The sequence below is a fragment of the Dasypus novemcinctus genome, chromosome 7 (assembly GCF_030445035.2).
Source record: "Dasypus novemcinctus isolate mDasNov1 chromosome 7, mDasNov1.1.hap2, whole genome shotgun sequence".
In the NCBI taxonomy this organism is placed as follows: domain Eukaryota; kingdom Metazoa; phylum Chordata; class Mammalia; order Cingulata; family Dasypodidae; genus Dasypus; species Dasypus novemcinctus.
The window spans coordinates 90,009,947-90,022,410 of NC_080679.1; the positions used below are offsets into that span (position 1 = coordinate 90,009,947).

Sequence of the window (12,464 nt, forward strand, 5' to 3'; positions counted from 1 at the left end):
TATTTACTGTATTTACATGTGTATGTTAAAGCAAGTTCATATCTCGTCTTTTAAAAAAATATTGTTCCTTTTACACTCTTTTCTAACTTACCTGGTTTCCCTAATGACTCTCAGAAACCCACTGGATCCCATCTATCCTTTAAATTCAGCTTTGGGATCCTAAAATCTTAAAATAGCCAAACCTAGTCCATATGGTCTTTGCTGTTCTTTGAAAAACCATGGGGCAATGGGAAAGGAGAGTTGATGCTTGTTGGGTTCAGAATTTATATTTGGAATGATAAAAAAGGTTTGGTAATGGGTGGTAGTGACGGTGATTCAACATTGTGAATGTAATTAACACCAATGTATTGTATATTTGAGATAATTAAAATGGGGAATTTTGTGTTATACATGTTACTACAATAAAAACTTTTAAAAAAAGGTATCTGTGGAAGTGCCCGAGCCGGCAGGGGCGAGTCCAGGGACCTGTGGGAAGAAGCAGGGTGGGGCAGGAGTCGAGAGAAGAATGGAGGCAAGACAGGGTTCTGATCAAGCCTTGTTTATTGGGGGTAGAACATGGGAATATATAGAGAGGGAAGGGAACGTGTACATAGGTGATAGGCTGGTCTTGTGGGTGGCAGACGTCCAAGGAGGGGATTGGCTGACAGTTCGCACCGGGTCTGCGGAGTTTTGCGCCTTGTACATGCGTGTTGCTGTGATCACCTGAGTAGTGGCAGGAGGGGGAGAACAAAGAAGCAGGGAGGAGAAGAATAAGGAAATGACAGGGCAGATTTGTGAACTCCGCCATGTTGTGAGAGGCTGTAAACAGACCTCACAGCGGGTGGCTTCCCACATGGAAGAACTGGCAAAGTTTGAAATCAGATATTGGATTTATTTAGTAGTTTGTACCATTTTGACTGCCTGCTTTTGATAATTGCACTGAAATTATTATTTTTTTAAGATTCATTTACTATATTTTTCTTTATTTGGCCCCCTCCCCCTCAAGATGGTTCTCATCTGTCTGCTCATTTTTTGCTTGCCTTCTCCAAGAGGCACTGGGAACTGAACCCGGGGCCTCCCACATGAGAGGCCAGTGCCCAACAACCTGAGCCACATCTGCTTCCTGTGCCCTGCCACATCTGCTGGCTTGTGGCATCTGCTCGTTGTGGTGGGAGTGGCATCTGGCTCATTGCAGCAGGGCAGCACCTGCTTGTCTTCTTTTAGGAGGCTCTGGGACCCGAACCCAGATGCCCCATGTGGTAGGTGGGCGCCCAACTGGTTGAGCCACATCTGCTTCCTACTGTAGTTATTTAAAACGTTAACTTTAGGGGAAGCTGAGTAAGAGATATGGGAACTCAAAAAACAGGAAAAAAAGAAAAAGAAAAAACATTGGCATCCCAAGTTTCCGGTAAAAACAATGTAGATGAATTGGTCTTAGGTATTTATCAAGGTATTTACATTGAGACTAGTCTCAGAATACCGTATGATTCTTTTCTTATTGCAAACGAAGTGAACAAAAGTATAGAATAGGTCTACTCACATAGTCTGCTTCATAATTTAGTAATTTAAAATCAACATTAGATATAGAATTGAATAGTAGCATTGCTTTTCATCCTCTGGATTATTTTTTTCAGCCCTGTAGGCCAAAATATTACCAAATAGTCCACAAGACAGTTTTCTGGAAGCTAGCAGAAACATTATGTGCAGCAGAAGGAGCACAGGCATTGGAATCTGTCCAGGACTTTGTATTTACTTCAGGCAAAATATTTACTCCTTGGGAATCTCCATTTTTTTCTTACCTAAAAGGAAGATAATTTCAGCTCCTATGCTGTCATGATGGTCAACCAGATGTTTTATGTAAAGTGCCCAGTTGAGTGATTATGTACTCAATATTATAAGGTGTGTTAGTCAACCCAAGGAGTGCTAATGCAAAGTACCAGAACTCTGTTGACTTTTATAAAGGGTGTTTATTTGGGGTAGAAGTTTACAGTTACAAGGCCCTAACAAGTCCAACACAAGGTACCAGAAGACTTTCTCACCCAGTCTGTTGCTGTGTGTTGATGCAAGATGGCAGGCAATCTCTGCAAGGATTCAGCCTTCCTCCTTCCTCTTAAGGCCCTATGGTCCAAGCTTCTTCCCATCTCAGCTGTAGGCTGGCACAAGACTCATCTCTCTCCCGGGGCTCATTTCTTTCAGGGCTCAGCTGCTCTGTTCCCTCCACAAGGTGAACTGTAGACTATCAGGCTCATCTCTCTTCCCGGGGCAGTGCCTATGGAGCACTCTCTCTTCCTGCATATCTGCTTCTGTGTGTCTACTTCTGTGTGAGAGTCTGTATTATCAGCCCAAGGGGGCTAGGACTCGATGCTGACCCACACTCTAATGGATCAGAGCCCTGATCTTAACATAATTTAATCAGACATCTCAGCTGAATCTAATGTAATCAAAGGGTTATCAGGCCAGAGGAATGAACCAGTTTACAAACAATCTGTATATCTTTTTGGAATTCATCAATAATATTAAACTTCTATATAAGGTGAACCTATATTATAATAATTTATAAATAATGTTTATCTCTGCCACCTGCTAAAGACAGCACTATCAAATATGTGTACATGGGTCTACGTCACTTGGACAATTAAGACAAAGATCTAGACTGAATATACTTGGTAAGAAGCACAAAAGCCCCTCTACCTATCTTTGTGTAATAGAAAAATGAATGGCAAGGCATGATTGATATTGAGTAGCAAAATCATAGTCTTCTGCAGTAGACCTCATGGAGAATTGATGGTATCAATGTACAAAAAAAAGAGATCAGTTTAAAAAATAAAATAATTAAAGTATAGATTCAAAAGTTGCAACTAACATCTGGTATTGTTACACTAGCAGGTTTTATAGTGTACAGCAATATAAAATATTGGCTCTGGAAATTCTAGGACAAGTGCAATTTGCAATTTGGGTGTTTTGTGGGTTTTTTTTTTTTTGCAGCTTGGAACTTCCAAAGGGATTTGTGAACATGAAATTGCTAATAATGTGCTTATAACATACAAAATATTTTTAAAATTCTTATCAGAACATAGATGATCACCAAATTCTAAAACATAACCAATATCCTGCACATTAAATTTAGTCAATGTTAACACCAATTGTGTCATGCAAATAATTCCCTGGAATTCTAAATTATAATTAATCTATTTTTAATTAATGTTACAGATTATTTCTGAAATTGGCTTATTGTAATAGTTAAAAGCATTTTCATATTATGCTATTCAGCGTGTGAAATAGAAAATTATAGTATAGAAATTATTAATAATCATCTATTACAATTGTGAGGCACTTTATATTTTTTAAGCATTTTTTATTTGATCTTGACAAAGTGAAAAAGCACAAGTAACTCTCCCTATTTTATGGAAGAGTAGTTATTTTTTGCTCAAATCATGCAATAAATGACAGTACCCCAGGATTGGACTTAGGTTTTCTAAGACAATATTTACTCTGTTATCCTGCACTTATTTGCAATTCCAAATATTTATAAAGATCGTCAAGCTATGTTAACTCAATTAGTCAGCTTACCTGGCTTCTATGTATTTATTTGGCATTTGTACCTTACAAATTATTTTGAGAAATTTATAAAATTATATTAATTTAATGAATGAAAATATAGATCATATTAAAGTAAATAATTAAATTTTATATCCAGTATGGGACACATTTGGTAATTTTGTGTCTATGTTTTTAGCCATTATTATCTTAAATTACCATAATTTTTCCTACAGGAAAAAATTAAGAGAATACAACAAATCAGAATGGAAAAAGAACTTCGAGCCCAGCAAATTCTAGAGGTAGAACTTTAAATTTAATATAATTTAAGTATTACAGTTATGTATTTGGAGTCTGCAAAAATAAAAATTCTGCCTACATGTTCTCTCATCCAAATTTGTCTATCAGAAGTTCTCTTTAAACATAATGCACAAAGTAAGACCTTACTAGGCTAAACCTTATTTAGTAAGCTCCTCTAATTCTAACAGTGAAAACTAAGAAAGTAAGACAGAAAAGAAAAACCTCTGAGAAGCCAATGTAGTTGACATAAAGTTCATGTGCAGTAATTTGTTGTTCTTTACTTTTTAAAAAGTCATTAGGGCTTATAGTCAAATATTTACTTTTAATTTAAAAACAAATGTTTACAAAAGTAAAAGAAAATTTTAAATTTAGAAACAGTTGAACCTGTTTGGTTATTACCTGGTTTCTAATATCATTCCCCATACCGTCACCCTGCAAGCTAATTAGGATAGAGCTAGAGGACATATATTGGCAACAGCGAAAGTAATAGCCAACAGAGAGATAGGAAGAGAAAATACAGAAAAATGCTAGTGAGCATGTACAAGAACTCAAGAGCTTAGCAACAATATGCTATCTTTTAGTTGAATAGCAAGCAATTTTCAACACCTTAATAGCCCAAAGGGATTACTCTATCAAACTGTGCAGTAATAACTGATGTTTAAAATACTTGTTCTGAGTCATCAAGAAAAAGCCTAATTATGTTTAGTGTACTGTGTCTAAGCAGGCGTATGTCTCAAAATTATTTATCCAAAATGTGAAAATAAACTTTTCACATCTAAAATTATAACTTAGATATTCAGCAAACTATTGCTTTATAGAACAATTTATTCTCTGAGGGCTTCAGATAGCTGGAATTTTCATTGTTACAGTTATTTCCTTCTAGAAATATACACACATTCCTTTAACCATTTTAAATTAATTTTACCACCACCAAAAACTGAAAATATTTCTAGCTCTGTGTAAATTGACAATCAATATGAAACTAAAAGGTAGTTAAGGACTTTAAGATTATGAAGCTCAAATATGATAGCAGGACCTTGAGACACAATATGTGCTACATGAAAGATTAAAAGTTTCCATTCTTTTTTTTTTTTAAACTCAGATTTAACTACTATAGAGAGATTTCAGAAATCAGCTTTAATGTGTTTCATTTAAACCATCTGAGTAATGGATTTTTTTATCACAGCTTTCAAGTATTGGTAATTTCAAATAAAGTAGACATGCATTTTAAAATGTTATATAGAGTAGTTCTTGGATTAATTTTTATGTATCAGTTGAAATCCTTACATCAATCACATTTTACTTTTAAAAATCAGAAAAAAACAATAAATGACATAAACTGTTTTTCCTGTAATTTTTAAGGTAAAATAGCATACTCAATTATTTCAGACATAACAATTTGAGAAAGTCCTTAAAAAGGGCTGTGATAGTCTTAAGAATTTTAAGAATTTTTCTATATCCTAATGCTGATCTATAAATAAAAATTAAAATCAGTATGTTAAATATGTTAACTGAGGGAAAATCTGTTAATTGTCTTGTATATGTTAATGTTTTGTACCTTGTGAGGCATGTAGCTTTATTTCAAGTCTGAGATTATTTTCAAGTTGTAGTGGTGCTGTTGCATGACTTTGAGACCTGTTTTGCATGCACAGGCTAAAAAGAAAAAGAAGGAAGAAGCAGCAAATGCCAAATTATTGGAGGCCGAGAAACGAATAAAGGTTAGTTTAGATGAGAACCAGAGTTTTTATTTTTCAAAAATAAAAACTATATGTTATATCAGTATCAATTATATGACAGAGATACTTTTCTGAAAAATGATTATCTAAATATATGTTTAGCACAGGAAAAAATGTGTGTAATATGTGTTTTATTTGTATGTATATTATATGTAATTTTTAAATTTCATTGTACAGGTTTTATGTGATGGTTTGAGTTCTTTACAGAGCAGACATCAGATCAGAAATACAAACTATTGCATAATGCCTATATACAGTTTTGCTGGATAAAAATGATCCCCCAAAACTATTTTGTATGTTGTTTATGTTTCAGATTGCGTCACAAATCTGATTCTTGCCGTAGATTTTAACTTTGTTGATGTCCAGCAACTTTAATTATAAAAACATGAAAAGCATACAGAAACAATAGCTGTTCCTTTTCAACAATAATTTCAGCTATTGTTAATTATTATAACTTGAAGTGTTTAAGATTGTTTTCATTTAGTTTTCCTACTAAGAAGAGTAAGAGAGGTGTCCCTTTTCCTCACCTAACTCCCTGCCTTCCACTATTTTTGATAACTGATTACTGAAAGGAGGCAGGTGATTGATCCTACTGTTGCTGGAAATAGGACCCCACCTGTTTATAAAGCCAGAGACCTGCTTACCTTTTATACTCTCTTTGGTCTTTAGATTCCTACCCACTTTCATGGCCACCCTTAATACTAATTTCATCTAGATTTTGCCTTTATAAAAATATTGATATTGGGAACATTAATAAAATTGTTTGCAGTAAGCCCCACTCCTTGGGGATGGTGACCTGAATCATTGGTGAGCAGAAAGTCTCAAATTGTCAGTCTCTTGTCACTTTCATTCATACATAATTATTTAGAAATGATTTAGATGCTGTGAATTATAGAGTATATTTGGGAATCGATCTTCAGTATGGAGGAAGTTCTAACTAGCTAAGCTTGTAGCTTGGGCCATAATGTATCAAAATAATAAAAAATGCACATGTCAATTGTATATTATATACTCTGACAGTCTAGCTAGTTCCTTCAATTACTCTTCCCTAAATATCACATATTGAAACTTTCTTATTTTAAAGGAAAAAGAGATGAGAAGACAGCAAGCTGTTCTTCTGAAGCATCAGGTCTGTATATGTATAGTTATACAGTTGTTGAAATGCATATTTTTAATTTTGCTTATAGCTATTTGGGAGAAAATCTTCAAAATATATTCTTAAAATTATTCTGAAATAATTCCTGCTTAAGTTTCTTTCATCTTACAGTGTATTGCCTTGCTTTGGTATTGGTGTCTTTTGGGGGGTTATAAATTGGTTTTATGACTCTGTGATTTCTGTTTCATAATGTTGTGCCAACTCTTTCTACCAGGAGTTGGAGAGGCATAGACTAGATATGGTATGGGTATGTTTATTTTTGTACATCTAACACCGCATTGTGATTTGGTCGTGATATGGTTGTCATAGCAATGCATAAAGTGTAGCACTGGCTGCTGTCATATTACATATTGCTGCATGGCTTTACAGCACAGTGCATTGCATACATCTGCTTGTCTGTCTCTAAAGAAAGTATAATACATATCCAAAGTTTTTTTTTTTACTGAATTATAAGGCCACAGTCTACAAATTTACATTACTGATGTCACAATGAAAGTTGAATCACTATACAATTAAATACAATTATGATCCATATTCTCCCCTCATTCCAGATGCAAAACTGCCATTGTCTACAATGGGAATTTTGAGTTAGGTTGATGAGAGAATATGAAATAGATTCTGGTTTCATAGAAAAATTTTATAAACTTTCCTTTTGGATAGCCAAATATAATCAAACAAAAAATCTATATGTGATATTTTTATTTTAAAAGAATTGAGAACTTCAAATTAGTGTTTATTTCCGTACTATACCTTTTGGGTTCCACTTATTAATTAGCCTACGGTGTGACTTTTGTAGCTTTAAATAGCATACCAAGTGGCAGACATCAGTAAATAGTAATATCCCATTTCATTGATGTTTGTATATGAACCAAGACCACTTTAACTAAATTGGTATAAACTCTTTAAAAATCTTTCTAATTTTTTGCTGGCTTATTGGATTTACAAAATGATTTAGGTCCTTGAAATAAAATTAACCAATTCTAAAACCATGAGGTGAAAGTAATTATAAATCAATTTCTGCCTAATATAAAAATTTAAGAATAACACAACCTTTAGTTTAATTGGCTATGGTATTTGTGGTTTTCCTAATAGCAGATGTAAGGTAACTGACCTGTTCCAGCCAACCATTTTGCTTTTTGTTCTGCCAGCTTTTGAAGGAGCATCACAACTGACCATAAGTAAATCTTGTATGCTTCTGTTTACTGTCTCCATGTTCATTGCTTTACCTTTTGCTTTTGATTGTTCTTGTATTTGCTTTCTAAACCTGAACTAAAACATGCACAGACTGGCCATTCTTGTCTTATATTTAGTTTTTACCGTGACTTGTCTATAAATGCTAAACATGCTATACCAAGTTCTTGTGTTTTTTTCTATTTTAAAATCAAACTGTTAAATACAGTTGAGTTATTTTCCTAATTTTATCTGGCCTAATAGGAACGAGAAAGAAGGCGGCAACATATGATGCTTATGAAAGCTATGGAAGCTCGTAAGAAAGCAGAAGTAAGTGTATCTAGAAAAAAATTACCTTGCTATAATTTTTTTTCCCTAAAACATTGACTCTTCTAAATATAAATTTTTCAGAGGATGGCTTTGTCATGATTTACTGCTTTCATAAGCAAACCAAAGGTTAGAGATCGTAATTGAGTGTTAGAACATAAAAGAATGTGGGAAGGGTTCAAATGTATGTGTTATTTTTACTGGCTGAGGTTTTAATTATCTTGTTTTTAATGAAATGACATGGCATTGGTTTAGATAAAAGTAGCTATTTACTACTGTAGAGCTTCATACAACTATTATAGCTACCTAGACAAGTCCCGCGGGTCCTTATTCAAACGCTAATCATTCTAACCATGTACTTGAGAATGGGCTGCCCTCAAAATTATTTTTTAGCATTCTATGAGCAAAATTAGGACTCAGTGCTTATTTATTTATTTTAATATTTATTTATTTCTCTCCCCTTCCCCCTACCCCACCCTGAGTTGTCTATTTGCTGCATCTTCTTTGTCCACTTCTGTTGTTGTGAGTAGCATGGGAATCTGTGTTTCTTTTTGTTGCGTCATCTTGTTGTGTCAGCTCTCCATGTGTGCGGCACCATTCCTGGGCAGGCTGCACTTTGTTTCGTGCTGGGTGGCTCTCCTTACGTGGCGCACTCCTTGTGCGTGGGGCTCCCCTACAGGGGGTCACCCCTTCATGGCATGGCACTCCTTGCACACATCAGCACTGCGCATGGGCCAGCTCCACACGGGTCAAGGAGGCCTGGGGTTTGAACCCAGGTCTCCCATGTGGTAGATGGACGTCCTAACCACTGGGCCAAGTCCGCCGCACTAAGTGCTTATTTAAAACCGACTTTTAACAAATAACCCAAAATAAGAAAACTTTTGAAATGAGCCAAAATACACTCATTTGGAATTTTAAACAATCAGTTAAAGGTTAAAACATCTTATAAAGACATGCAATCTTCATTAAAATAGTTGAAAAGAAGTATATGGCCATTTTAAGAGACTCGGGTTCCCATGCTGGCTCTGCCTACAACTTGCTTTACCTTTCAGGCCATTCATTCCTTGAAATTGAGAATATACCTCCTAAGTTCTGTGATTGTTAAGTGAGAAAAGCATTTAATAAATGAAAATTAATGAAAATGACATTGTTGATCCAAAAGTCAAGAAGTCTATATATAAATATTTTGGTCTCAAACTGTCAGCATTATCTAACTGAATATGCGCATGCTTTAAAATATAACACTTTTACTTTGTAAATCTGCACCAGTGGTCTTCAGGGAGAGGTGATTTTGTCCCTCAGGGAAAGTAGGCAATATCTGGAAACAAGTATGGTTGTCACAGTTAGGTGGGTACTACTGTCACTAGTGGGTAGACGCCAAGCATGCTGCTAAACTTCCTGCTATGCATAGGACAGCCCTCACAACAAAGAATTATCTGGCCAAAAATGTCGGTAGTGCTGAGATGGAGAAACCTTGGTTTATGCCTTACGAAACGTCTTAGACATGTGCATCAGAATATTTGAATATGGTCATAACAGCATTATTCATAATAGCCAAAAAAGCAATAACCCAAATGTCCATTAACAATAAAATGAATAAATAAATTTGTTATAGTCATTCATATGATGAAATTCACTACAGCAATGAAAAGGTATAAAGGACAGAATAAACCAACATGTATAAATCACATAAATGCTGAACCAAATTATTCAAATGCAAAAAAATACAATGTGATTCCCTTTTTATAAATTTAAAAAACAAATAAAATTAACTGATATTTTTAGAGATACATATATAGATAGTAAAACTATAAAAAAGTCATTTTCTCTGAGGTAAAAGGAAATACTTTAATTGGAAAGAGGTGCACACAGAGTGCTTCAGAAGTGCTGCTGAATTCTTGAGTTTTGGTTGTATGTGTGTTCACATCATAATTAGTTTTTAAATTATACATATGTATTTCATATTTGCATATAAAATATGGTATATTTTATAACTTAAATATATTAAACACATATCTTAGAAAAGTAAAATTAAAACAATAAAGAGGGAAACAGATGTGGCTCAAGCAATTGAGCTTCCACCTATCACATGGGAGGTCCTGGGTTTGGTTCCCAGTGCCTCCTAGAAAAGACAAACATGACAGAGAGCTAGCGCAGCAAGCTAGCACATGGCCTGGCACAACAAGAAAATGCAACGAGACGACATAAAGAGGAAACACAATGAGACACAATAGAGAAAGAAGCAGAGGTGGCTCAAGCAATTGAGCACCTCTCTCCCACATGGGGCCGGGTGGGGGGGGTCCCAGGTTCATTTCCTGTGTCTCCTAAAGAGAAGATGAGCAGACACAGAGAGCACACAGAGAATGAACACAGAGAGCAGACAGTGAGCACAAAAACAACAAGGGGGGGGGATAAATAATAAATCTTCAAAAAATTTAAAGAAAGAAAATATACCAAGCTATGTTTATGTATGTTCCCAAGGATCATTATTGCAATGTTACATATAAAATTCTAAAAAGAAGTCCCTAATGTGGATACCTAGAGGATCAAGGAATTATTTGTAGCCATTACAAAGAATGTGACTTATGTATGGATTAAACAAAAATTTCCAAGATAAACTGTGAAATGAAAAATGCATGATGCAAAACATGCATATAATTTATACTAATTGTATAAATTTTTAAAGGATATCCATATATTTGATGGTATATTCGTAAACATGTTTTCCTAGAAAATATAGGAGGAACTTCACAGTGGCTACTTTCGCAGATAAATTTCAGGAGTACAGGTCCAAATAGGAAAAATGTTTCTATTTATTTTATATCTGTTAATTTCCTTTATTAAGTTTTTGTATCATTTTTATTCAATATTTTAAATCAATAAAAGTAAAATCAACTCAAAGAAAATAATTTCCCATTTCCATAAATTATTTTTCTAAAATTGTCATTGAGTAACAAAACAAGCTACCTATCAAATTCACCGTTTTCTTGATTAAAAATTGTTTAAGATAGACTTCCAGAAAGATGGCATTGGTGTAGGTAAACAGGGCTCATTTTTTCATAAAACAATGGAAGAAGGACAAAAAACTGCCCAAGGGATCTGCTTTGGGGCTTTGCAGACCAGGAGAGTGATGCACACCCCCCAGAAAGGCAAGGGACAGAAAAGAAGCTAAATCAAAAACCGTGCGTTAGGAAACGGACTTTGGCCCAGTGGTTAGGGCGTCCGTCTACCATATGGGAGGTCCGCGGTTCAAACCCCGGGTCTCCTTGACCCGTGTGGAGCTGGCCCATGCGCAGTGCTGATGCGCGCAAGGAGTGCCTTGCCACGCAAGGGTGTCCCCCGCATGAGGGAGCCCCACGCGCAAGGAGTGCGCCCGTGAGGAAAGCTGCCCAGCGTGAAAAGAAAGAGCAGCCTGCCCAGGAATGGCGCCGCCCACACTTCCCATGCCGCTGACGACAACAGAAGCGGACAAAGAAACAAGACGCAGCAAATAGACACCAAGAACAGACAACCAGGGGAGGGGGGGAAATTAAATAAATAATAAATAAATCTTTAAAAAAAAAAAAAAAAACCGTGCGTTACTAGCCCCCATGACTGGGAATAGCACTCATCCTTTACCCTCAAAGTGAACATGGCTCCTGCAGCCTACCAAGAGGGGAAGAGACTTCTTCCTCCCTGGGATGAGGGAAGGTACAGGAGAGGGCGGAGAGTGTATTTCCTTAGTTTCTCCAACAGAGCCTCCTTTAAATCTCAGCTCTAGCCAGAACAGAATCTTAGGCCAGTGAAGAGGTTAAAAGAGACACCTCTGTGGAAAATTTGCCAATAAGCGCCATCGGCTGGCCAGCTAGGAAACTACTGGGAGAAAACCTGCTTTTTTTTTTTTTTTTCTCTCCCCTCCCCCACCCACCCCTGTTGTCTGTTCTCTGTGTCTGTTTGCTGCGTCTTCTTTGTCCACTTCTGTTCTTGTCAGCGGCACAGGAATCTGTGTTTTTCTTTTTGTTGCGTCATCTAGTTGTGTCAGTTCTCCGTGTGTGCGGCACCATTCCTGGGCAAGCTGCACTTCGTTTCACGCTGGGCGGCTCTCCTTACGGGGCGCACTCCTTGTGTGCGGGGCTCCCCTACACGGGGAACACCCCTCTGTGGCAGGGCACTCCTTGCGCGCATCAGCAGTGCGCATGGGCCAGCTCCACATGAGAAAACCTGCTTTAGGAGTGTCTTGTCCCAGTCGCCTTAATCTGGTTTGCACTCTGCTAGTGAGT

General features: G+C 36.3%; 1 protein-coding gene across 20 annotated transcripts in view; it reads left to right on the forward strand.

The window, feature by feature from the left end:
• Window positions 1-12,464, forward strand: part of BAZ2B (bromodomain adjacent to zinc finger domain 2B) — a 472,255-nt gene that overhangs the window by 400,446 nt on the left and 59,345 nt on the right. For 17 of the 20 annotated variants that reach the window (XM_058300804.1, XM_058300822.1, XM_058300811.1 and 14 more), the window contains 5 exons: window positions 3,753-3,818; window positions 5,469-5,534; window positions 6,637-6,681; window positions 6,923-6,949; window positions 8,143-8,208. In XM_058300804.1, coding sequence (XP_058156787.1) covers window positions 3,753-3,818; window positions 5,469-5,534; window positions 6,637-6,681; window positions 6,923-6,949; window positions 8,143-8,208 — 270 coding nt within the window. The remainder of the gene's footprint in view (window positions 1-3,752; window positions 3,819-5,468; window positions 5,535-6,636; window positions 6,682-6,922; window positions 6,950-8,142; window positions 8,209-12,464) is intronic. The other 3 variants (XM_058300809.2, XM_058300815.2, XM_058300820.2) reach the window with 1 other exon arrangement.